Genomic DNA, 27,523 nt, shown 5'->3' on the forward strand with positions numbered 1-27,523 from the left:
AAAACTTGATTATCAGGTACCATTTTACACCACATTTCATATTTTCACTTGGTAAATTATAAAACATAAAAAAATGATAATAATACAATTGGTATGAAATGGCCAACAATCATCCTTTCTTCTCTATTGTCCAGCTGCAATGTATATTCAAGTGAAACATGCATAGATAGATCTATAATAAATATATGATAAATTTATAATAAATACTGCAACGTTCCATAAAAACAAGGTTAGAGTTGTTCACTTTGATTTTATGGTGTCTATAAAGCTAGCAAAAAGCTGCATACTTTTGTATTGGCAAACACTATTTACATATTCTTCCCAAAATGTAAAACTACAATAGATTTATCCAATACAACAAGAGAAAATCCCCTTAAAAAAATTATTTTTAAAGCTTGGATGTGCGATTTGATTGTTACCTATAAGAGTTCTTTGACTGTGCTCTTCAGAATGAGTGCGACTGTGCATCTGAGTGCTCCTGCACCTGCTCCACTTGCACCAGATTTAAAGAGGAAAGTCAAGCCTTACAGCCTGAGAGAATACTGGACGGTCAGTGTACTTACAGCTCAACATATACAGTGATATAACAGCCACTTTAATCGCATTTCTTCAAAAACAAATCTTTTTTGCTATCTCATTACACAGGGAACGTTGAGAGCATCACTACTCTGATTCATCATCATGTCCCTGAGGCGAAGCTGATTGAAATGATTGGTCAGGAGATGACCTATCTGCTGCCAAACAAAGGATTTAAATATCGTGCATACGCAAGCCTTTTCCGTGAACTGGAGGAAACATTGGGTGACATGGGCCTCAGTAGCTTTGGCATATCTGACACCTCAATAGAGGAGGTTAGCCAACATTTCATACACACACACACACACACACACACACACACACACACACACACACACACACACACACACACACACACACACATATATATATATGTTATCTGTATTAATTTGTTAGAATATTTGATTAAATATTAGATTCATATTGAGAGATAAAACTTTTAAAAACAATGTTTCTTTGGCAACTAGGTGGAATAAAAAAAGTCAAAACACTAATATTACTAAAATAAAAATAAGAAAAATTAAAATATTTAATTAAAATGAAGAAAACATAAAATTAATAACATTTAAACTCAAATTAAAATGAAAAATAGAAGCTAATTCCAAATGTGAATAAATACTATAACAGTATATAAATAAAATAACACTGGTTGTTACTGTGCAGAGTTGTATCGATACATGTACTGATGTTTTAAGAAACTGTGTTTATGTCTAGATCTTTCTGAAAGTTACAGCAGATGGAGAAGCAGCCAACAGCTCTGTCACACCAGGTGAATGTCCTCATATTACCTATATTTACAGTCGTAATTACAGACATGTAATGTATCTCATAAGTAAATTTGTTTTTTTTTATTTTTTTATCCTGTACTTTTAATAAACCAATAGTTTATAAAACTGTTTGACTGTGTGGTCGCCTACTCCCTCAGAGCAATGGATGCTACGACAGAGAAAAGACAGGGAATCTGCGAGTAATGTTGAAGGTGAATTGAGATCCCAGATCTCAGCTTTGCTTAGCAATCGTGCTAAGAAGCTAACAGGGCACTATGAAGGATTTGACTGAGGTGCTATGCTTTATGTAGAGGTAAAGCTTTGGCAGATACCAGACCAGCCTAGACTAGTATAAATTTCCATGTTGGCCCAGGCTGGTTTCGTGCTAATTAGTGCTGGTGAACCAGTCAATCCTGCTGTTCGAATGGCTGAAAATGCTCCTGGTTAAGCTAGTAAAGAAATAAGGTCTTGCTTGTTAAAGAAACAAATGCTGGTTTTGCTGGTTTAAAAATTTGTGCTGGTCAATTGTCAATGGTTATTAGCCAGGTGAGGACAAACCAGCAGCCTAAATATAATGCTTTGGACCAGTTATGCATGTTTTTAACCAGATGTTTTCTAATAATGTTACATTCATTTCTGGTCTGGTTTACAGATGCTAATGGTGTAAGCCCACTGGAGTCTGACAACAGTGCTGGCAGAGCTTCCAGGCAGGTTAAAGGCTTTAGTCTGGTGCTCAAGCAGTTCCATGCTCTTCTGGTCAAGAGATTTCATCATGCTGCACGCAGCCACAAAGATTTTCTTGCACAGGTAAGGTGAACACTGTTCATTCATGTTCAAGGGATAGTTCAAGCAAAAATGATCTTTCATCCACCCATCCTCATTTTGTTCAAACCTTTATGACTTTGTCTCTCCTGTGGGACATAAAAGTACACATTTAAAAAAAATGTACTTGTCCTGACTACTTATTATCTTAAAACAAGTATCCAGTAAGCAGATGTTTTCTTTACATTTTGCTTTTTTGTAGATTGTTTTGCCGGCCAGTTTTGTCCTTATTGCTTTGGTCTTCACTATGATTGTCCCACCATTTGGAGAGTTTCCCAGTCTTACCCTCACTCCATGGATGTATGGACCGCAGTTTACCTTCATCAGGTGAGAGTTGTTCTCAGAATCTGACTCATATGTTTTCATGGGAGATGTGATTGAAATACTTACTGTTCTTCTGTGTCTCAGTAATGAGCAGCCATCACATCCAAAGATGAGGCACTTTATACAGACATTGCTGAAGGAGCCTGGCATGGGAACACGCTGCATGGGAAATCAGCCTTTGGAGTGAGTCTTTTTTTTTGTTTGTTTACTTGTTACTTTTTACTTCTTGGTATCGATGTTTGTAATGTGATATTGTGTTGGAGCAGGCTGGTTTAATTCTTAGCTACTATAAGAATTTTTTATTGACAGATTTTAAAAAGTAGACATACGCTGTAAGACTCTTGTAAATGTGAATATGTTTGCACAGGAGCCTCTTTACCTGCCTAAACACAACTTCTGATTGGGAAGTCCCTCCAGTTTCTCCTGAGGTCGAAAACATCTTATTGAGTCCCGAGTGGGATACAAGAAACCCCTCCCCTTCCTGTGAGTGCAGCACTGATACAAAGCTCACCATGCTGCCCGTCTGTCCGGCTGGAGCTGGAGGACTGCCGCCACGTCAGGTCAGGAGCTATGAAGGAACTGAAATGTTTTAATAGTGCTTATGGGGGAAGTTAATTTAGTGAATTTTTTTTAAATGTTTTTGTTCTGATGTAGAGAAAAGAGCCAACAGGGGACATTTTGCTTGACATGACAAACAAAAACATCTCTGACTACTTAGTGAAGACTTATCCCAAACTCATCAAGACCAGGTGAGCTGTTATAAAAAGCTACAGTGTGTTAGTAGTATCACTATTTGTTTTATTTTTATATAATGACTGCTGTTTTTCCTCATATGTAGCCTGAAGAGCAAATATTGGGTGAATGAACAAAGGTGAGATTTCTGTTTTTTTTTTTTTTTTTTAGTTTGATGTTTGATGTGATTGCTGATATGAAATATTTGAGCTGTTGTCATTTTTAATGTATAAATTTAAACACATAAATTTCTTTCTGCATAATGTCTCAAGATTTTAATTAATTTAAATGGATAGTTCACCCAAAAATGTAAATTTGATGTGTATATGCTTACCCCAAGGGCATCCAAGATGTAGTTGACTTTGTTTCTTCAGTAGAAAACAAACCAAGATTTTTAACTCTAGCCGTTGCAGTCTATCAGTCTTATAATATAAGTGGATGGGAATCACGGCTGAAACATACACTAAATGAAGTTTCATTAACAAGATTCGGGAGGAGCACGTCAGATACTTAGCCTAATTAGCACAGGTGGATGACACTTAAGATATTCAACACTAGGGTATAAATACAGCTGACTTACCTGTCTCCATTGACGGTTTATCAGCATCCCCCCTCCACCCCATCTCCTCCACTTAGAGTCCATTTTACACTTTTATATACGGGGGGTACTCTAGGTTCGAGCCTGTCCTCCAACAAAAAACGACCATAAAGGTCGTTTGTGCAAGCACCTTATTACGACCTATATTTACGTTTTAAAGTTAAGCGCCCTCTAGCGGGCGTAAAAATAATGACAGTATCGCGTTGCGTCTGTCGTCATGAAATGACGTATAACGTCATTTCCAATCAAAACGCACGTTTATTTAAATGCAATGTGTGGGCTTTTTACACCGATCTCACAGTATTTCCTACATATTTTACTAGGTGGCTTATTTGTTCGAATGACCACACCTAACCCCACCCCTAAACCTAACCCTCACAGAAATCATGCTAAATTATGATTTATTGAGCATATACATTTTCATGCACATCCGTTCCCTGGGATCGAACCCATGATAGCATGATTACCTATCAATGTATAGCACAATAATCTACCAACTGAGCTACACGAGACGCAAATCAGAGTGCAAATAAAAGAGTACAAAACATTAATATGAAAACGACCTTTTGCCAATAGGGGCGCAATTGTAGTATACACTCTGATGGGTCGTATTTCAGGGATTTGGACAAACGACCTATACAGGCGTATTGGTTGGAGGACAGGTTGCTAGGTTCGGGCCATTCCCGAGCTCGGAGCCCTTCCCTGGACAGCACGCCAAATATGCATTATAATTCTTCAGCTAATTATATGTAAGTGTGAACTCGTGAAGAACAAAAAAAAAAAAAACATACACAAACAAAGCCCAATGAAACCCTGCGACTCGTAACGATACACTGATGTGTAAAGACACAAAACGATCTGTCTGTGCAAGAAACTGAACCATATTTATATATTTGTTTACCTCTGATTTATGCAATGTTCAAACTGTTAGAACTATTCTGGTGTCCTCTTGTGCGCCACCTATCTCTCAAATGGACCGTTGACACTCTATCTACAATCCAAATTAGGAGTGTCAATGCTCCACTTGAGCAATAGGTGGCAGTAATGCACTTATAAGTCTGCGATCCACCATAAAGCAAGAAGAAGAAGAAGAAGAAGATGCCTTACCGCCTGCTGCTAGTGATGGGAAGTTGGATTCTTTTCAACGAAACCAGTTCTTTCGGACGGTTCGATTCAATAAACCGGTTGAAAAAAAACGGTTCACCGGTTCTTTTACGCTCGAGGTAATGACGTCATTAGCAATGAGGTAATGGCGTGAAGTCTATCAAACATTCAAATATATAAAGTCAGTAATCATAACTTTAGTCAGTTAAAAACCTCATAATCATGAAAAGTTTACAATTAAGTTTTGCAACAACAACCCAAATATAGTAACAGCAATAATGTGCATACGAGGATTTAAGTTTTGAAGATATAAAGTAAATAAATTAGGTGTCATCAGCGCAGAAACCATGATCCACTTACTATACAGTTTGCTTCACGCTGAATCACGCATGCGCAGTATCATCAGCTCCTCGGTTCTCGAATCGGACGCGTCCGAAAGAAACGGTTTTCGGTTCAGTGCACTGATGATCCGATAACCGATGCAACCGGTTCTTGACTCGAGAACGAGAACCGCTCTAACCGGCACGTGCTGCAGTTCAGTATCATCAGCTGCTCTACTCGTGTTCATGTTCTGTTTACTACAAACTCAATTTGTGAATGTGTCATCATTAACTATAAATACAGTACAGATATTTCATAAATCATCCCTTATTCCTATTAAACATAGAGTCTTAATTATTGTCCAACTTCCCTGAAAACCCCTTTGGCCTATATATAATCTACAATATACAGATTAGAAACATTCATCTTAAAAAAAAAAGCTAAATAAAATATAGTTATTTTTTCACACTTTCCGATGTTTAACAAAATACTTGAAAAATTACAGGCATGCGCTGTATCATCAGTTCATCGGTTCTCAAATCGGACGCTTCCGAAAGAAACCGTCTTCGGTTCAGTGTACTGGCGATTCGAAAACCGATGCAACCGGTTCTTGACTCGAGAACGAGAATCAGCTCATCGGTTCTCAAATCGGACGCGTCCGACAGAAACGGTTCTCAGTTCAGTGTACTGGTGATCCGAAAACCGATGCAACCGGTTCTTGACTCGAGAACGAGAACTGCTCCAGCAGTGGGCATGTTCGTTCGTCATCTGGCTTGGCTCGATGTTCATCTTCAGTTCGGTCTTCACAGCAGTTCAGTCAGTGTACTGTTTGAGTACATGAATTACTCCGGGATATTGGTTTATTCTGTCATGACTGTAAGTCATGTTAAAAAAGTTAACAGCTTAAGTAATTTGTGGATTAATGCTTATTGGAGACGCGAACCGTTTCAAACGATTCAGTTCGATTTGGTGAACTGGTTCAACCGGTTCATTAAGAAGAACCGGTTAAATTGAACGATTCGTTCGCGAATCGGACATCACTACCTGCTGCTCAGAGCACAAGAGGACACCAGGAGAGTTCTGACAGTTCGTACATTGAGTGAATCAGAGGTAAAAAAACAATATAAATACCTTACAGTTTCTTACACAGACTGATCGTTTTGTGTCTTTACACATCAGTGTATTGTCACGAATCGCAGGGTTTAATTTGGCTTTGTTTGTGTATGTGTTTTTTTTTTTTTTTCCTTAGTGTATATTTTAGCCGTGATTCCCATCCACTTACATTATAGGACTGATAGACCTGCAACGGTCTGAGTTAAAAATCTTGGTTTGTGTTCTACTGAAGAAACAAAATCACAAGGAAGTTGTCTTTTGTGTGTGTGTGTGTGTGTGGCATGCAATTTTTTTGGCTAATTTTCTGTAATTATGCATTTATTATGCATTTTTTGAAAATTTAAATGTGTTCTTTTTATTGCGGTATTGCCTGATAATTTAGAATGAATTAGGAAAGGCACAGTACAAACAAATTAAAAGAGATCGATAACCAGTAAAACGTAAAATGTAACTTGATTAAATCTGTTTGTTTTTTCCCCTCCACAGGTATGGTGGTTTCTCTGTTGGTGGACAACTGCCGATTCTTGAAGTTGATCCAGAAGAGATTCGGGCTGTTTTTTCCCAGCTTGGGCGGATGATGAATATCACAGGGGTATGATATTGTGTATACTACATACGATTTTGATAAGAGGCATTTAAATATAAAAAAAACTTCTATTCTGCTTGCATAACATATGCATTGTTGAATGATTGCTTATCCTCTTATCCTCAGGGCCCCTATTCAAAGTCAGTAATCAATGAATTAGGAACATTCTTGCATTACATGGAGAGTGAGTACAATGTTAAGGTATGTTAAACCATCTATTTAACAATACAACGTCCCAAACTGTAGTTTTAAAACTTAAGCATGATGTGTAAATGACATTGCATTATATAAAAGGGGGCAGCTGCGGCCTAATGGTTAGCGAGTTGGACTTGTAACCCGAAGGTCGCAGGTTTGAGTCTCGATGCTGGCAGAAGTTGTAAGCGGGAGGGAGTGTTTGAACAGCGCTCTCTTCCACCCTCAATACATGACTGAAGTTCCCTTGAGCAAGGCACTGAACCCCCAGCTGCTCCCAGCACCGATTCAGAGTTTGGCAAATGTCACGACTTTATTACGAAATTAACTTTTTGCTCCCTTGTCTCAGGTGTGGTATAATAACAAAGGCTGGCATGCCATGGTCTCCTTCATGAACGTAGCAAACAATGCCATTCTCCGTGCTTACCTGCCACCTCACGCCAATCCATCAGAGTACGGCATTACTGCCATCAACCACCCACTCAATCTCACCAAAGAGCAGCTCTCAGAGGTCACTGTGTGAGTGTCAGCTTACACAGAGAAATGCTTTTGATGAATAGGCCCAGTTTACATCATCTTCCTCGAATGTCCAACATGTTTTGTAATTCTAATCACTTGTCAATCAATCAACAAGTACATTCACATCTTACTCACCCCAAACTTTTGAACAGGAAAGTATGTAGTCAGGAAATCAGAAATCCCGAAATCTGATACACATTTGTTTTCATACATAAATATACATACTTAACAAGTGAATGGGTAATGTTTTTAAGAAAAACATAGTCTTCTCTGAGTGAGTAAAATGTTGCTCTTCCTTTTGGACAGTCTCACCACATCAGTGGATGCAGTGGTGGCCATTTGCGTCATCTTTGCCATGTCCTTCATCCCAGCCAGCTTCATCCTCTACCTCATTCAGGAACGTGTCACCAAGGCCAAGCATCTGCAGTTTGTTAGTGGAGTCAGCCCTCTGGTCTACTGGGTCGCCAACTTTTTCTGGGACATGGTGAGATTCATCAGCGTTGTGTGTTAACAAGTTCTGAGAAATGCCAGTCATTAGTCATTGAAAAATGTGTTTGGATTACTGCTCGATTGCTCACATCCCTTTTGTTTGTTTGTGCCAGATGAACTACTCTGTCAGCACAGCAATGGTTGTGGCAATTTTCGTGGGTTTTGATAAGAAATGCTACACATCACCGACTAATCTGCCAGCACTGGTTGCTTTGCTTTGTCTCTATGGGTCAGTCAGTGGCTTATGTAGGTTCAGACTCATTTGAAGAATATCAGCTAAGCACAGCAGTGATTTTTCTTTCACTCTTCTCTATACAGGTGGTCGGTGACGCCCATGATGTACCCCATGTCCTACATGTTCAATGTCCCCAGCACAGCATATGTGTCCCTCTCCTGCATCAACCTTTTCATTGGTATCAACAGCAGTGCTATCACCTTCATCTTAGAGCTATTTGAAAACAACAGGGTATATATATATATATATATTTTTTTTTATTATTTTTTTTGTGTCAGTTTTTGTTATAATTTAAATGATAAATTATAATTTAGTACCTTTTAGTCTCAGTAATGCTTTAAAGTTACATAGAATTATTTGTTTATTTATTTTTTGCGTAAAAGTCCATGTTTATCGATAAAGTAAAAATTTCAGGGTTCCTTATTTTGTAGTAATTGCTTGTGTTTTTTCTTCACAAATGCTTCAGTCTCTGCTAATGTTTAATGAGGTGTTGAAGAAGGTGTTACTGGTCTTCCCTCACTTCTGTCTCGGCCGAGGTCTCATTGATATGGCCATGAACCAGGCCGTGACTGATGTCTATGCCCGATTTGGTAAGTTTATCTATTAACAATACCTAATAATGAAACAACAGTTGTTGTCATGCCCGTTCAAATTGACAATGTTCTCCTCAGATTTTTGAAAGTGGATTTGAATGCAATTTCTAAAAATAATCTAGTCAATCTCTAAGTCTATAAAAGTTGTGGTTGTATATAAAAAGTGCATGTCTAGAAGTCTGCGGGAGAAAACATTTATTCAGTTATCTAAATCCAAACGAACTGTACCTTCTCGCCTCAAAATTAGTAAATTATTCTCCTATGAAACACAAAGATTTACCAAATGTCACAGTCTTATCCTGTATTATATTATTCTCACTAAGGCTGCATTTATTTGATCAATAATACAGTAAAACCAGTAATATAGTAAAGTATCATTACGATTGTTTGCTATTTGAATATATTGCGATGCAAAGCTGAATTTTCAGCAGCCATTACTTTATTTTTCACTGTCACATGATCCTTTGGTGATTTGGTGATCAATTAACAGTTCTTATTAATATCAATGTTGAAAATATTCCTAGATTTCAAATTTCACGAATATTTGATTATTTGAAGTTGAAAAGAGTAGCATTTATTTGAAACAGTAACACTTTTTCTTTTTTTTAATTTCCACTTTTTATTAATTTCATGTGTCCTTGCTGAATAAAAGTATTAATGTCTAATTTTTTTTTAATAAAACTTTACTTTTAGCCTTAAAATATAATGTATTACAAAGGTATTCATAATGTGTGTTGTAATGCATGATAACTTTTTATTAATAACTGTAACCAAAGTTAAAATGCATTATATATTTATAATATAATGTGTTCACCATGTGTTTTAATGCATTTAATGTGTAACAATGAATAGACAATGCATTATAAGGTGCATTACAAGACCAAACTAATTGATTAAAACTACTTTTATAATACAGTATATAAAAAGGCTTTATACCTAAAATGTTTCCAGAAATCTCACTGCCATGGTAGTGTTATTAATATTAAAAAAAAATAGCTAAATAACGCTGCTAATATGGCGAACTATGGTAACAAGTAAAACAGTACAGCCACTGGTGACTCCACAAAAGTAGAATTTCAGTATGCCACTGTCCTTACAATAAATTCTGTTTTGGCACAGGGGAGGAGTTTTCCATGGATCCATTCAGATGGGACTTTGTGGGGAAGAATCTCTTCTGTATGGCTGTGGAGGGTTTTGTCTATTTCATCTTTAATCTGCTCATCCAGTATCATTTTTTTCTTGATTACTGGTGAGGACAAAAATACATTATTCATATTCTCTGAGATTCTGCTCAGTTTCATGTCATGGATGTCCTGATTTTTACTCTACAGCTGTAAAATAAATTCATAAATAACATTTTAAAAAATTACCTTTAATCTGTTTAATATTTAATTGCTTTAACTTTGTTTTTACCCTACTGTATCTTAAAACAGCATATGATAGTAACTATTTTTTGTGTATTATTTGTGTAGGGTGTCAGGCTATAGGAAGAGTCCTGTTAAAGATGAAGATGATGATGTAGCTCAGGAGAGAGAGCGCATTTATAAAGGAGGAAACAAGAATGACATCCTTCTAATCCGAAACTTGTCAAAAGTAAGTGACTAAAGGCACTTTGCACCGGAGGAAGCTTTTCATAGCTTCTCACGTGTTTAAGATAAAAAGTATTCTTTTTATATTTTGTTTGTTTTAAATTACCATTATTGCCATGCTAAAGAGTATGGTCACATCTTAGACATACAGGCGCAGAAAACGACCAGCAGTGGACAAAATCTGTGTAGGAGTTCCAGCAGGAGAGGTATTACCAAAAATATTTTTTATGTGTATCATTTCTAAGCCATACTGTTGCTCCAACTGAAATGAATGACCGAACAGTAAGTTAAATGTTTTGTGCAGTGCTTTGGGCTTCTTGGTGTAAATGGTGCAGGTAAAACCACAACCTTAAAAATGCTGACTGGAGATACAGATGTGACATCGGGGGAGGCGTCCGTAGCTGGATACAGGTAATATGCAAACTATAAAGAGTTGTGTGTCACCATTGGATGCACATGCCAAACATGAACTCTGCTTTTCTTCAGTATTCTCACCAATATCCTGGATGTGCACCAGAATATGGGCTACTGCCCTCAGTTTGACGCCATAGACGAACTGCTGACGGGGAGGGAACACCTGTTCCTGTACGCTCGCCTCCGTGGGATCCCTGAATCTGAGATTAGCAGAGTAAATTTCACAGCCGAACCCCTCATTCACCTTGATCAAAGAAATTTTCAGTCTGACTTAAGGGAATAGTTCACTCTAAAATGAAAGTTTGCTGAAAATGTTCTCACCCAAGTTAGGCCATCCAAGATGTAGATGAGTTTCTGAATTTCTGGAGAAATTTGCATTATATCACTCGCTCATCTTCTGCAGTGAATGGGTGCCGTCAAACTGAGAGTCTATACAGTTTATGAACAATCACAATAATCCACAAGTAATCCACACTTGTGACTCCAGTCCATCAAGTTATGTGTTGTGAACTGAAAAGATGTGTTTGTAAGAAACATCTATTATTTTAACTTTAAACCATAGCCTATAAACTATAATAATGCTTCTTTCATTGATAAATCCATCTCATGTTGTAGATCACATCAAAATCTTGTTTACAAGCACACAGCTGCACTATTACTTCACTGTCACTTCACAAGACATTTACTGATGGACTGGAGTTGTTGTGTGGATTACTTGTCAATTATTGTGATGTTTTTATCAACTATTTGGACTCTCATTATGACGGCACCCATTAACACACCCCATCATCTCGGACCACGATTTCCATCGAGGGGGACCATAAGCCACAATCTGCACCAGGGCCCTAACTATGCCAGTGGTGAGCAAGGGATGTAATGCTACATTTCTCCAAATTGGTTCTTAAAAGAAACAAACTCATCAACATCTTGAATGGCCCAAGGGTCATTACATTTTCAATTTTGGGAGAATTTTTCCTTTATAGGTTGCCTATGGCATATTCTAACTACCCTTGGATGGCATCCCATCCAAGAAGACACTATCATTGCCTTACTACTTTCAAAGCGTGTGCTAGATTCCTCAGTGCCTTCCTGCCTTCCTTAGCTGCGCAGCATCAAGCGCCAAGTTATTTATTTTCTTCAGTAATAAGATTTAATTAGCTGAAGGCAGGATGTTGCTTCAGACACATCAGAGCAACTCCCTGACAAGAAAAATACACACTTTTATACCATGATGATCATGTTCAAAATAGCCGAGTTGCATAAGGCTTGCACATGCTTCACAGTGCTCTCCAGGTTGCACTCATACTGGCCTTACTTGGAGCTGACAGTTTTCCCAGTTTAATCACTTTAGAGTCCGTTTAGTGTCTGTTTAATCTTGTGATAAGCATACAGTTGGTGCATGGCCTTACCGTGGCCACTGGAATTATAAAACGCACTCATTCCAGTTGTTTCTGAGGCACGTTGTTTAAAAGTATCCTTGACCCGAAGCATAAACACGCTCAGGACATATTGTCATCTCAGGTTACAACATAAGGATATTATTTTGAGAGCATAAAATCCTATTAATCCTTATAACAATTCCATCAAAAAATAAAATAAAATTCACTCTTCAACAAAAAATTCCACCACACCACAACAGTTCACAACCTTAGGTTAATTCTACACTTAATTTTACACAAACAACTGCAACATGTTAGGCTGTTACTGATATTCTGTTAACTGATAAGCATTCTGTTAAAGTCTTTATTATTGTGTACTGTATGATTGCATGTTTTCTGTAGGTGGCCGAGTGGGGGATTCAGAAGCTGGGTCTGTCTGAATATGCAGGAAACTGTGCTGGTACCTACAGCGGGGGCAACAAGAGGAAACTGTCTACTGCTATTGCTATGATTGGCTGTCCTCCTCTAGTGCTCCTGGTATGCTTTCCCTAATCATTCTCAGTGTCATTGTGCAATACAAAAAGATTGGTGTAATTTTACTCTGTAAATGGATGTATAGGATGAACCCACCACAGGAATGGACCCTCACTCCCGTCGCTTCCTGTGGACCGCCATTCTGAGTATCATCCGTGATGGGAGGGCAGTCGTTTTGACGTCTCACAGGCAAGAATTTAAAATCAACGCTGGGTTTCCTAAACAGGGTTTATATAAACACTTGATGTTTTTGTTGATGAAACATTAACATTTTAACATTAAAATCCACAAATGGGACGGCATGATTAATCAAATCTCTTTTTAAATAACAATTTTCTAAATAAAAGGTTGTTATATACAAATCAGTATAGCATCAGAATGTTTATTTACATGCACACAGATTATAATGTATTGTTTTTAGAGTGGCTTGGTTCATCGTAAATAAAAGTAAATCAATTGCAATATGAGACATTTACATATCAAATGTCATATCACAGTTCAAATTCGCGATCACCCAATAATCATTTTTTGGCCTATTCCTGCAGCCCTAAATAATTTAAAGTAAAAATTATTTTCAAATTTCTAAATAAAACACTTACTAAAAAGATTATTTTGTTTACTTGCATGTCATGTGACCATTAATCAACCCAAGAGAACTGCAAACATCATGTAAATGTGTTGTTAAATTATTGAAATATTGACAAAATCTCAGGGGGTACGTAACATAATATATTTTATGTCTAAGTGGATTGGCTGACAAAAAAGTTTGGGAACCCCTGTATGAATGCTATAACATTCATAATTTTTTAGTGACTTAAATATCTCGAGCTGACGATATTGCCTCAATTTAAAAAAAAAAAAAAAATTCTTTATTTTAAATAATTAATCATTATTATTTAAGTAAATGTTAAACATTTTTTTAAAAAGTCTCAAAATATTTATCATTAGAATTTTAAATAAATTATTTCTTATTATTTTAAATAAAATAAAAATATTTATATTATATAAAATTATTATTATTATTTTTTCTTTTGCATTTGCAGTATGGAAGAGTGTGAAGCTCTGTGTACTCGCTTGGCCATCATGGTCAATGGGACGTTTAAGTGTCTGGGCACAATCCAGCACCTGAAATACAAGTGAGTATATGCTTTCGGAATGTCTTAGTATTTTAAGTAAAGGATGCAATTTCCATATTATCACAAATCAGCTAAATTGTTTTTCCAGCCTTAAATTCTTAACTTTGAAAGGTGAAACAAAACAACGTTAATCCACAAAATGGTCAACAATACAAGCGCATGCTTAGTTTTACATGTATTGTTCATATTGATTGTGCTTGTGGACAGGTTTGGAGGTGGCTATGTAGTCACGATGAAGATCAAAGCTGAAAAAGCAGGCATGCCTCCTGACCTGATCCCGGCCGAGTCCTTTATGGAAAGCAGCTTCCCAGGATGTATACAACGAGAGAAACACTACAACACTTTACAGTACGAAATCGCCGCTGCCTCACTGGCGCGAGTCTTCCAGCTGGTGTTGACCAACAAAGAGAGACTGAACATTGAGGACTACTCTGTGTCGCAGACCACATTAGACCAGGTAACTTCATCGTCGAGTCATAACCAGCTACGATGTATAAAGCTTCAAGCAACAAATCTCTTACACATCAATCCATACCAGCTGTTATTTTAGCATTCCACTTCTACTGCAGACAAGAAAAATAGCTTGATGTTGAAAAACTGACATGCTGTGCTCTAGGGACCCTCCGTTAGAAATGAATTATCGGTTGAAATTCCCATGCTGAGATTGAATTCGATTTGCTCAGCAGATGTGACTGACAGGACTAACAGCTCATCTGTTTCACTGCCTTACAGGTGTTTGTGAGTTTTGCCAAGCAGCAGTCAGGAGAAGATGATGCTCAGCTCAGAGCATCAGTGCTCAGACGAGACACAAAGGTCTTGCCGCTACGAAGAGTTATGACGAAAAACAGTTAAAATGAACTCATATGCTTCAAAAGGACTCATGGCTGACAGCACATTACACCGTTGTTTATAAAGTCCCTAAAGCCTTTTTTATATATGTATTTATACACAAAACCTACTGCATCTATTTGAAGTTGTAGAAATGTCATAGTTTTTTTTTTTCATAATATATAACATTTTTTATTATAAATATTTTTTGACCTCAGCACTCTGAGCCGAAGGTCAATCTCCTGCCACTGAAAGAAAGCCTCATCAGATTAAAGTACTAGTCTACTCAAAAATGAAAATTCAGTCACTCTCAGTCTCATCTTAATGCAAACCTTTGAGCATCTTGCTTTGGAACATAAGATATTGTGAATAATGTTTGCAAACAAACAGTTTTGGTTCCAAATGACTTCCATGAACAAAAATAAAATGGAAGTCAAATGGAACCAAAGCTGTTTGGTTAATAACATTATTCACAATATATTATTTTGGGCAGAATTAAATAAAGTTATGCATGTTTTGATAGACATGAGTGTGAGTAAATTATTTTTGTGTTTACTATCCTTTTAAAGTAGTTGTGCAAAAATTTATTTTTGGTTTCTTAGCAGTTTGAATTGTATTTATTATATTTTTACATTTGTAAATATTAAATGCTAAATCAAAGCACATCTGTTACAGCAGTGCCTCTGAATGCACATGCAATCAAATGCTTTATTCTAATATAACTTTGATAATACATAACTTTTGTACTGCTTGACAATTAACAGTATGAACTCAAATGAATTTGAAATCTGTAATCCCAACCTGAAACTTACGCAAATTTGCATCATCATTGTATTGTTCCATCAAAGATACTTTTTATTATTACTCTTTCTCAGGGTCAGCTGGCTGGCGGTTACTTTGTAGCATTATGCTCGGCTTGCATGCAACTGATGAAATAATTATGGCATCTATCAACAGACTAACTTGACCATGTGAACCAGGTAAACCTTGTCCTCATGGTGTAGACATTGAAAATCAGTAAATATATGTTTCTGTTTTGGGGAATAAAAAGATTCAATTGTATTTATCAGTAGATAGATTTAATATGCAATAATGCAGCTTATGATTAAAAACACTTTTCTTTAAGATTGTTATTTTACCATGTCTTGAAAATACTGACATTTGGAAACTGATGATCACTTATTTCTGGGAAATAAAATCTTTAGTAACATTTTATTTATGACACAAACACTCAACTGCAAAATGTTTTAATGGAATACAAAAATGAACAGTCAACATCAATAAAACAGTATCACACTGTACACCATGTTTTCTGCTGGGTGGTCTGAAGATCTTTACAATTAAGACTCATTGATGTCAAGCAAAGGTTTACCTTTGTAAAATAATACACCTTCTGCTAAAACACCCCTTTTTGCAAAAAGTTTCTCTTAAGTATATCTTCCTCAAACTTGCAGTACAACCTCAGTCTGTTCTCAGTAAGCCTCTCTTCATAATTAACGTATTTACTATAATTACCATTTCACACTTCAGAGAGTTCATCACAATCTTAATTGCGCCCAAATAAATCACAAAGTCTGACAGAAAAACAATAGACTTATTTTGCTGCTGATGATATGCTGTTAGGTGAGGCGTCCAATGACAAAAGTGCATGTAGGTTCATCCTTCATCCAACTGATCTAGAAGAAGAGTTGAATGATGGCCGTTCTCAAGTCAGGATAGTCTTTGAATTGCTCAATGTAGGTTTTATGCTTTGCCCGAGCCCATATAGTAATCTGAATAAAACCCAAAAATGCAAAAACTCCCACTGCAGAAATATGAAAGATTCATGGTTTTATCAGGCGGATGCAGCGAAATATATACTCAATAAAATATGAAAGTCAGAGACACTGGTGGAAATATTTCGCGTTTCTTCTAACATGATGCAGAATATCAAATGTAACTTATACATTTTACATCAACGTATATTATTATGTTTTTAAACTTTAAAGAACTTGTTTACTTCCAGGTTTAGATTTTGAATCCCAGATGTTTACTGTGGTCTTAGACATAAAGGCTGTGTCTGAAATTGCATAGGCCTACTCTCTAAAAATTTAATTTTTTAAACTCGTGAATCATTCTCTGTGAACCCATGAATCATGCAAGTTCACTGAGATGTTTTTTGACCTGATCTCAGATTAGTTTTTTCCATTTGTAGATAGTTTTTATAAGACAGTTGTATAATTAAAAGGAAGAATAGCACTCAATTACTCTCTTATTGGCCTGTTAAGGCAAGCTCTCCGTAAAACAAATATTTTCACTCACTATATAGTAGGTCCTAGGAAAGTATGTGATTTCAGATGCAGCCTTGGACTCTTTATTGTAGTGTACTGCGGACAGTGTGTGATGGAAACTGTCTACTTGGAACACACTGTGTCATGACTGTGAAGCTGATGCATGATCCCACCTGGAATCAAAACACAGATTTCCAATCAATACACAAAACTCAGACAATATTCCTCAAAGTCGAAAGGTATACTTCATCCAGAAAAGTTTTACATGCTGAGATACAGTAGATGTGCTCTCCACAGGTGTGTACACAACCTCAGACATTCCAAATGTCTCATTTACTGCTTCTTTTGACATGAAACAGATTATTTAGTAAACTAGACAAACCTCATATGTGCAGGACACGAAGAAAAAGAGCCAAGTGAATGGATTATTTTTGGGATAAGGAATCTCTGTAGGCCTGGACCCTGTCGTTGTGTTGAGAAGAGGTTATAATGGAAATATCTAATATAGTTAAGAGCTAAAGATTCTGTAAGGAGAATATGCATAGTCTCTGAAGAAGGTATTAATGTGACAGATAATTTTACTTCAGGCTCCTACACAGTCCTTTAAGAAAGGAACAAAGAAACGGTAATTTATCACAATCACTAGGTTTCATTGTCTGTCTTGATCGGTCATGCTTACACCCCTCACAACTACAGAGATGAATCTTTATTAGGATTCACCATTACAGCTGATTTGATTCAAAATCACAGACCTGAATAAAATGAACAAAGAAATGATGACGAAAAACAGCTATGTAAAATGAAAGCTACACTATGTAACATCTGGTTTTTGAAAATGTAGCTGTTGAAAATGAAAAGCTGTTCTTGCAGCTCGCTGTTATAAATGAAAGGATTTGGACGATGTCTAGTGAACCTTTATATGTTAATGACATTAATTAGGAGTACATGGTTCCATTCAGTTGTGCAAGTTCAAGATAATTTGCGATTTATAGATTTCACATCTGTTAACTATTCAGACAGTATATGATTTCAGATCCACCGTTAATTTCTCACTATACCGATATGACATGAGCAAATGTATGTATAAGCAGTTTTTTTGCAAATCCGTCTCAACCTCATTAACATTTTTATTAGCATTACAAGTTAAACCAATTTGGGTAAAGGTATGGTTTGGAAGATGGACTTTTACAAAAAAAAAAAATCTAAATAGTTACAGTACTTAATGAAGCTTTAAATATTTATTAATATTTTAAATAATACAAAATAATTAATATTACAGATTTTGACATACCTAAAACATTGCCAGTCTAGATTAGATTTGAAGTCTCCCATAGTCTAAAGAAACAGAAGTTAATATCAGATGTTATTATGAGGCTACATATTTCGAACAACTCTTCCTTATGGTCAAAGCATGTGTATTCTGAGTGTGTTGAAAGATACTGCAGGGGCATAATTTAAACCAGCAAGAGGACGATTAATGGAAAGCAGCCAAATATTCCCCCCAAAGCTCCTCAACGCTTCACTGACACCACTGAACTAATGTCAATGTCATAAGCACTTCAGACACATTAGCTAATGTGCCAAAACAGGAAATACTGTGACATTTGACTAGAGCCCCAGGTACAGATCCTCTGTAAAGACCTTGTCTCAGAGGACCACCAGGACAAGACCACAGGAAACAGATGATTCTTCTGCACAATCTGAATTTGCTGCAGCCTGGAATTGAACTACTGGTTTCGTCTGGTCAAAGGAGAACTGGTCCCCCAACTGAGCCTGGTTTCTCCCAAGGTTTTTTTCTCCATTCTGTCACCGATGGAGTTTCGGTTCCTTGCCGCTGTCGCCTCTGGCTTGCTTAGTTGGGGTCACTTCATATACAGCGATATTGTTGACTTGATTGCAAATAAATGCACAGACACTATTTAAACTGAACAGAGATGACATCACTGAATTCAATGATGAACTGCCTTTAACTGTCATTTTGCATTATTGACACACTGTTTTCCTAATGAATGTTGTTCAGTTGCTTTGACGCAATGTATTTTGTTTAAAGCGCTATATAAATAAAGGTGACTTGACTTGACTTGACATTTTTGTATGACAAAATACAGACATAAACATACCAGCATGATGGTGCGTAAAGGTAATGTTCCGTCAGAAAAGCGATGGATAAAAATAGTTTCCACAAGCCTCTTAATGTAATGAAGAGAGTGGCACCAGCTAGTCAGCCTGTATGAGCAGGGTCAAAAATAAACCACAAACGGTTCACCACACTTTTGGTACATTATTCGATAATTATTTCACACTGAAAAAAAATGCTGCATTTTTTTTTTTACTTAAAATGTGATTCATGCTGTGACATCTAAAGTCTAAATACTATTAAACACCACTGAACCAATAGAAATACATTAGGCTACACCAACAAAACTGAATGCAGTAGATTAGGTATTTAAGAAATAGAAATTACATATTCCGTCCATAAATCATATAAATAAGATTTTTTACTCTGAACTCACTTGAAAACTTTGAATGGGCTTTGGGTGAAGTCATACTCGTGCCCGTAGATGTATGGAAGCCAATAGTAGAACAGCAGGTAAATGAAAAGCGGCCCGAGACACTCTGCCAGAAACACCTGCAATCAGCCCCCAATACCATCACTGTCATAGACACTGAATGAGCTGCTGTTATCTAAATTAGTGTGTATCCGATGCTTTCATATTCCAGCCTATCTGTGGGCCGAGGTCCTGGAAGAACATCGTTGTGGTCATGCCGACTGGTAGATCCTCCAGCACATCATCATCACTGAGGGTCTTTCCCGCTGAAGTCATAATATCAAGACATATCAAAATAAATTCACCTCAGTTAATATATTATACAATTATATTCTTTATAGATAATATGATATAAATGATAATGATGTAGCTTCAGCACCTGTCTTGATGGATAAAACTTGGGGTCTGCAGGGATTTTAAGAATCTTTACAAAACTTTTCATATTATTTTACACATGCAAGCTTCACAGCCTGAATAAGCATATCATTTAGTCTTTGATTGTGCAAAAACAAAAACACTTTTTGTGCGAAAATGTCTTGGTCTCTGCGATGGTGGCGTTGGGCTCCACCTGAGAAAGTTAAAGATTTTTTCTCAGCTCCCACAAAAGAAGCTTTTGTTTACTCATATGATTTCTGACCCAATTCCAGTGTTGTTATCATTAATAAAAGCTAAAACTAAAACTATATGAAAAAAAAATGTTGATTTAAATAAAACTGAAATAAAATGAAATAATGAAAATGTATATAAATGTAAATATATAAACATGAAAAAAAAAACGTATTTTATATCAGTTAGCGGTCAAAGCAACATTTCAAATGTTCAAAGTACTAAAATGACAAACTAATATCCAAATAAAAAGAAATAAATAGAAATATCATATAAAAAAATAATAATACAAATACAAAATCAACTAAATCATTAAATATACATTTAAAAAAAAAAATGATATTAAGATAATAAAATAAAGGATACGATAATAATTAATTCAAAAATACAATTTAATACCATAATAACATGTTAAATGCTATGCTAAAATAGCACTGCAAAATGCACCTTATCCAGGTAGCAGAGTTGTGCCTTGCTCTGATCTCCCCCTCAAAAAAGACATAATTCTTAATCTTGCTGGAACCCACTTTCAGGCCGTGGTCACATCTGGCCTTCATGAAATGGGCTACAGTGAAGAGACTCCTTAAATCCACACATTCCATGATGCCTGCTGAGGGCTGTAGGTGAGCCCTGGTTTTGGTGGTTGGTGTACGGATGAGATCAGACACTTAGAGCCACATGCTAAGAGATGGAATGCTTATGATGACCTCACAGGCATATCGAATAGAGGTTCACAGCCAGAATATCTTGACATAGTTACATGATTTTGCTCAGGTTACCAGAATCTGAGATTTCAAACACTGTCAAGCTTGCATGACTTTTAATTTTGAGAAAGCAGAAAGCAGTTGTACTTTATTTGGTGTATCTGTGATCTGTGTCTGCAGAAATATGTCTGTCATGCCCATGCACACAGATGTCCACCCTTTAAGAGACGTGAGGGGCATGTGGATTTGGAGCTGCAGGGTAGTCTATATTTATCTATGATGGCATGGGGCAATTTATCAGCCCTGCTGCACCCTGCCTCACAGACCTGTGAACACCAATAACACTGTCAACTATCATTTCATCAAGTGTTTTGAGTTTAATCCTTCGATTTTTATTGATATTCTCGCCTGGATTACCCGCTTTAAGTATGAAGAAAAGTAGAGCAGTGCACTGCTCAGATATCAGCTCTACTGTGAAGACACACACAGAGATCATGGAAACAGAGGCATTCTTACAAAACCTCTAATTCTTATCAAACTAAAATGATGTTTTTGAATAATAACAACAACAACAATAATAAATTGCATTAAAAATAATAATTCATGTTAAATTATTATAATTTTTTTATGAATTAAAGTTTACTGTAAATGTATCACCTAACATGTTTACGACCAATGCCAGTATGAATTATTTTTGTTTTGTATCATTTTGTCTGAACATTGACTAATGCACTAATAATTTCTGCCACAATAGCTAAATGATGAACCACACAAAATCTAATAATAATAATAATAATAATAATAATTATTATTATTATTAATAATGCATAGTTTTAAGTACAGGATTAATTAATTATTATTTAATTTAACACCTTATTTAATGGTATTATTATGAACTATTCTTTAGTCATGAATCAGTAGTACCTAACAGGTTTATGGTTAAAACCAATAGCCATAATTGTATATAACCATAACCAAAGACAATGAAATACCCTTAAGGACTTTGCCGTACCCCCCCCCCCCCCAAAAATAAATACATAATAGAAATTGTAAATTACAGTAAATATAGCTACCAGTTAATCTTTATTTAAACCTATTAAATATTGAAATAGGTATTCTGTTAATTGTCTCACAGTGACACAAATGGCACAAAAACAGTTCATTAACTGCAGCAATATAACCTATCCATGACACTCAGATATTTTACCTCTTCTATTTAGAACAGAACATCTGTGGAATAAAAAAATAAAGCCAAAATTCAAGAAATTACCTCGAAATAGGCAACTCTCTTAATGACTCCATGTCTATTCCAGTCCTCCAGAAGAAATCCATGGCACAACAATCGTCTCCCAGCCTCTTAAATAATCAATGTTTTCATCCAGCATGTCCATATGAGCAGAAGAGGCCATAATTCCTCATATGTAACCCTGTCTTGCCTTTGTTGAATGAGCTGTTATCAGCCCACTTAATATCTCCTGCTGAATCCTAATGAGAATGTCAAATGGAGAGTAACTGCTCTAAACTGCTGGAAATAAATAGACAGTTGTCTCCAGCGATCAATACAGTAGATAATTAGCCATAGAATCGGCATACATCAAGAGGTGCTGAGGAGGAGACAACTGCGCTAAACTGACTGACTTAACAGTGAAGCAGAGAGTAAATGCTGTTGTAATTGGAAGTGGCTAAGATTCTTTCATAATGAAACGAGTTTAGTTTACAGCAACATAGTGTTTTTGTTACAACATTTTTCTACCTTTCAAAAAAAAAAAAAAGAGAGAGAGAGAGAGAGAGAGAGAGAGAGAGAGAGAGAGAGAGAGAGAGAGAGAGAGAGAGAGAGAGAGAGAGAAAAGATAGGTCTGATGATGGCCCTTGTTCATGACTTATTTTTTGGCTCATCATTTTATTCCGTTTTTAGCCGCTAGGAGGTAGCATTCGCTCTCGTTTAACACTACACAAGCGCTCGTGTTTCTTTACGCTGTTTATGTTTGCTCTGATAGCAGAACAGAGATGTATAAAGTACTAGAGACCCAGACTTGAGTAAAAGTACAAGTGCTCTATCAAAAAAATGACTTGAGTAGAAGTTGAAGTGCTCTTTAAGCACCACACTTAAGTAGAAGTACTAAAGTATTCAACACTTTTTGTACTTAAGTATTGCAAGTAGTCTATTTGAAAATTTACTACTCAAGTACTGAAAGTAAAAGTACAAGTATTGTGTTATGTAGTTATTAAAGAAAGTAGTCAAAAGTTTGAACATATTGTTTTTACTATTTCAAACGATTAACCTAAAGGTCAATCACAATTCCTTTGACTGTAACTTTTTGTAGACAAAAAAAACAGATTAAAGGGTTAGTTCGCCCAATTTGCAAAATTATGTCATTAATAACTTACCCTCATGTTGTTTCAAACCCGTAAAACCTCTGTTTATCTTTGGAACACAGTTTAAGATATTTTAGATTTAGTCCGAGAGCTCTCAGTCCCTCCATTGAAGCTGTGTGTACGGTATACTTTCCATGTCCAGAAAGGTAAGAAAAACATCATCAAAGTAGTCCATGTGACATCAGAGGGTCAGTTAAAAAAATTTTTGCAGTTCAAAACAAAGCAGTTTGTGATATCCGGTTCGCGAACGAATCATTCGATGTAACCGGATCTTTTTGAAACAGTTCACCAAATCGAACTGAATCGTTTTAAACGGTTTGCGTCTCCAATACGCATTAATCCACAAATGACTTAAGCTGTTAACTTGTTTAATGTCGCTGACACTCCCTCTGAGTTAAAACAAACCAATATCCCGGAGTAATTCATTTACTCAAACAGTACACTGACTGAACTGATGTGAAGAGAGAACTGAAGATGAACACCGAGCCGAGCCAGATAACGAACAACAGACTGACTCGTTCACGAGTCAAGAACACTGATCTATATATATATAACTTATATTATAGATCAGTGGTCAAGAACCGTTTCTGTCAGACGTGTCCGATTCGAGAACCGAGGAGCTGATGATACTGCGCATGTGTGATTCAGCGTGAAAGCAAACCGACACACAGAGCGTGAACCGAACTGATTCTTTTAGTTATTGATTCGGAACTGATTCTGTGCTAATGTTATGAGCGCGGGTAAACCGAAGGCTTGCAGTCAACGCCAATGACGCCATTACGTCGAGCGAAAAAGAACCGGTGATCTGTTTTCTTCAACTGGTTTATTGAATCGAACTGTCAGAAACAACTACTGGTGATTCGAAAACCGATGCAACCGGTTCTTGACTCGTGAACGAGTCATTATCTGGCTCGGCTCGGTGTTCATCTCTCTCTTCACAGCCGTTCAGTCAGCACGCGCAGTCTTCTTAATCACTTGATTCGCTCAATGATGTGCCAGCTTCATCAAACCTGCCATCTACAGTTCTGTTTGTAATGGAATGATTCGTAACATTTTTATAATTGTAACGAGTAACAATGCAGCACATAAAAAAAATATTGGAGTAATAGTATTAAACTCATCGAAAATATGTAGCCTACTGAAGTAAAAGTGGAAGTAGGAGAAAAAAATAATACTCTAGTAAAGTACAGATACCGCCTTTTAGTACTTAAGTACAGTAGTGAAGTAGTTCTACTTCGTTACTATACAGTCGTGGCCAAAGGTTTTGAGAATTACATAAATATTGGAAATTGGAAAAGTTGCTGCTTATGTTTTTATAATAGCAATTTGCATATACTCCAGAATGTTATGAAGAGTGATCAGATGAATTGCATAGTCCTTCTTTGCCATGAAAATTAGCTTAATCCCAAAAAAACCTTTCCACTGCATTTAATTGCTGTCATTAAAGGACCTGCTGAGATCATTTCAGTAATCGTCTTGTTAAGTCAGGTGAGAATGTTGACGAGCACAAGGCTGGAGATCATTATGTCAGGTTGATTGGGTTAGAATGGCAGACTTGAAATGTAAAAGGAGGGTGATGCTTGAAATTATTGTTCTTCCATTGTTAACCATGGTTACCTGCAAAAAAACGCATGCAGCCATCATTGCGTTGCATAAAAATGGCTTCACAGGCAAGGATATTGTGACTACTAAGATTGCACCTAAATCAACAATTTATAGGATCATCAAGAACTTCAAGGAAAGAGGTTCAATTCTTGTAAAGAAGGCTTCAGGGCATCCAAGAAAGTCCAGCAAGCGCCAGGATCGTCTCCTAAAGAGGATTCAGCTGCGGGATCGGAGTGCCACCACTGCAGATGTAACCGGTATTTTTTTACTTTTTGTACTTTTATTTTGACGGGTTGTCCCGTTTTCAGCAAGTTCGCAGAAGAGGAAAAGATGTCTGTGAAGAAGGAAGAGGGAGATCGTTTTTACGAGAAAAAAAACGCCATGATTGCTGTCTGAGAGATCTTCAGTTTTTCACCGGAAAACGTGAAAGAAGATAGAAACACAGTTCATCTGAGTTTTGTGGGTGAAATGAACATTAATGCCATCTTCGTCTGAGACTGGAAACGGAGCTGGTGCAGAAGTTCGGCTGATTGCGTCATCGAACAGAGTGAGAGACTGGCTGAGAGCACGAGAGTTAGTTGCTGGAGCCGTGAGTTTCGTTCTGAACACTGCTGTTTTGCGTCTTTCGAACTGTATGTATCCTTGAGAGTTTTTCGGCGTGCCGGAGTCATTAATGAGCTGTGCTTTGGATTGGGAGACGTTAATTTCTTCCTGCTTGTCAATCTAGTGCACTTGTTAGTGCATGAGAAAATGTAAATTACCTGGAAGTGAGTTTTTCCACAGCGTTTAATCTTTTCCGCTCCTGAGCATTTTTGCATTTTTGTAGAGACTGTCCATTGCCTAAGATCGGAATTTGCTTTTTGGAAACTTTATTTTTTTTAATTTTTTTTTTCCTGTCTCTTTTGAGACTTGAGTCAGTATGTGCTGTGGCAGAGCTGCGCCATTTTGTTCCAGAAATTATTATTTTTTGTTTGTTTGTAGTGGCCATTTGCTAGTTTCTTATTATTACCCTGCCATCCTGACGACATCTCCTTACTTTAACCTGCCCCAGCTGTTCATTTCTTGAGTACAGGTCATCTCAAGTCATCGCAAGTAATTTCTTAAGTTTCATCGTCGCTACAGACTGGTACAAACATTCATTGCACATATACACATATGAACTCTTTACTGATATAAACTGAACTGGACTGAGAACTTGAACTAGATAACTGAACTGGGTTTGATGTGAAAATTGAATCATCTGTCGAATCTCAAGAGTCATTTCAGAGTTCATTTGATCTAAGTCAAGTTATTTCTGAGTTTATTTGAAGTGATTCATTAGTGAACTGATTGTTATTCCAGGGGTGAACACAAGTTTAATGGTTAAACAGTTGGTGGGGCACCACGGGTAAAGATTATTGTGACTACTTTATTTGAATAACATTGTTATATATATATTTTTTGTTTTGCTTTGTCTTGTTCTGATGTGCTTTATCTTGCTCTGAAAAGGAAAAAGGACATTCTAAGAAACAATTAAATCTGATTAAATGCTAAAGTAAGTCTCAAGAGTATTATCATTGTTGAACTTACCTTGGAGTAGGGGCGTCTCACTTGCTCTGTTAGGTACCGGGTTGGTGGGAATGTGAATTGGTATTGTTATATTGCCTCACATATTTACACTTCAGGCGGCCACCAAATTAGTACAAGTATTTGTAGACTAAACTGAAGCCACACACTCTGGTTCCTTTTAGTATAGTGTGAAGTGACATTCAGCCAAGTATGGTGACCCATACTCAGAATTTGTGCTCTGCATTTAACCCATCCGAAATGCACACACACAGAGCAGTGAACACACACACACACACACTGTGAGCACACACCCAGAGCAGTGGGCAGCCATTTATGCTGCGGCGCCCGGGGAGCAGTTTGGGGTTCGATGCCTTGCTCAAGGGCACCTAAGTCGTGATATTGAGGGTGGAGAGAGAACTGTACATGCACTCCCCCCACCCACAATTCCTGCCAGCCCAGGACTCGAACTCACAACCTTTCGATTGAGAGTCCGACTCTCTAACCATTAGACCACGACTTCCCCAGTATACAACAGAGTAAGGTAACACGTATACATAACCTATACATTTAGACTCAAAGCACTGAGGTGGGGGACCAAGATCCTTTCCTTCTTAAGTCTTCTGAGGTAACATTAATTTCCCCTACTAAGCGGGCACTAACGCACCCGTTACATTTTGGCGTCACGAACAGGATAGAATTAGTGTGTTTAATTTTTTTTGTGTGTCACGATTCCCAGGCCTTCAAGCTGAAGAATGGCAGAGCTTGAAGATCTGAGAAAGCAGATGGCAGAAATGCAAAGAAGGTTTGTAGATCAGGCAGGAGCGCTCGAGCAAGCCAGGTCTGAACAAAGGGAAGCCTTGTCACTTGCAAGAACAGTCATAGAGCACCAAGCTACTTCGCAAACAACCCCAGCTGTCCTCTATATACCACGAGACCGAAAACTTCCAGAATTCAGTGGCTGCCCGGCAAAACCAGGTGAAATAAGCATTGAAGAATGGGTTGCATCAATGAAAT

At 37.0% G+C, this 27,523-nt stretch overlaps 1 protein-coding gene and 1 pseudogene across 2 annotated transcripts in view; one reads left to right on the top strand and one right to left on the bottom strand.

Annotated features, from left to right (window-relative positions):
- Positions 1–15,509, top strand: part of LOC132096641 (retinal-specific phospholipid-transporting ATPase ABCA4-like) — a 43,336-nt gene extending 27,827 nt beyond the window's left edge. Inside the window, exons 25-51 of one of the 2 annotated variants that reach the window (XM_059502118.1) lie at positions 450–549; positions 646–851; positions 1,291–1,345; positions 1,502–1,555; positions 1,996–2,150; positions 2,368–2,492; positions 2,574–2,672; positions 2,857–3,049; positions 3,144–3,238; positions 3,328–3,360; positions 6,844–6,949; positions 7,070–7,144; positions 7,485–7,654; positions 7,961–8,138; positions 8,257–8,372; positions 8,462–8,609; positions 8,845–8,968; positions 10,091–10,220; positions 10,444–10,564; positions 10,704–10,766; positions 10,865–10,971; positions 11,047–11,188; positions 12,756–12,890; positions 12,973–13,076; positions 13,931–14,023; positions 14,231–14,480; positions 14,756–15,509. In XM_059502118.1, the coding sequence (XP_059358101.1) occupies positions 450–549; positions 646–851; positions 1,291–1,345; positions 1,502–1,555; positions 1,996–2,150; positions 2,368–2,492; positions 2,574–2,672; positions 2,857–3,049; positions 3,144–3,238; positions 3,328–3,360; positions 6,844–6,949; positions 7,070–7,144; positions 7,485–7,654; positions 7,961–8,138; positions 8,257–8,372; positions 8,462–8,609; positions 8,845–8,968; positions 10,091–10,220; positions 10,444–10,564; positions 10,704–10,766; positions 10,865–10,971; positions 11,047–11,188; positions 12,756–12,890; positions 12,973–13,076; positions 13,931–14,023; positions 14,231–14,480; positions 14,756–14,875 (3,297 nt within the window). In that variant the 3' untranslated portion in view covers positions 14,876–15,509. Of the gene's footprint in view, positions 1–449; positions 550–645; positions 852–1,290; positions 1,346–1,501; positions 1,556–1,995; positions 2,151–2,367; positions 2,493–2,573; positions 2,673–2,856; positions 3,050–3,143; positions 3,239–3,327; positions 3,361–6,843; positions 6,950–7,069; positions 7,145–7,484; positions 7,655–7,960; positions 8,139–8,256; positions 8,373–8,461; positions 8,610–8,844; positions 8,969–10,090; positions 10,221–10,443; positions 10,565–10,703; positions 10,767–10,847; positions 10,972–11,046; positions 11,189–12,755; positions 12,891–12,972; positions 13,077–13,930; positions 14,024–14,230; positions 14,481–14,755 lie in introns of those variants that run through there. The other variant, XR_009422604.1, reaches the window with a different exon arrangement.
- A 573-nt stretch (positions 15,510–16,082) lies between these two features.
- Positions 16,083–22,389, bottom strand: LOC132097016 (very-long-chain enoyl-CoA reductase-like; annotated as a pseudogene).
- Between the last annotated feature and the right edge of the window lie 5,134 nt (positions 22,390–27,523).

Source organism: Carassius carassius, chromosome 20 (genome assembly GCF_963082965.1).
Source record: "Carassius carassius chromosome 20, fCarCar2.1, whole genome shotgun sequence".
Classification (NCBI taxonomy): Eukaryota; Metazoa; Chordata; class Actinopteri; order Cypriniformes; family Cyprinidae; genus Carassius; species Carassius carassius.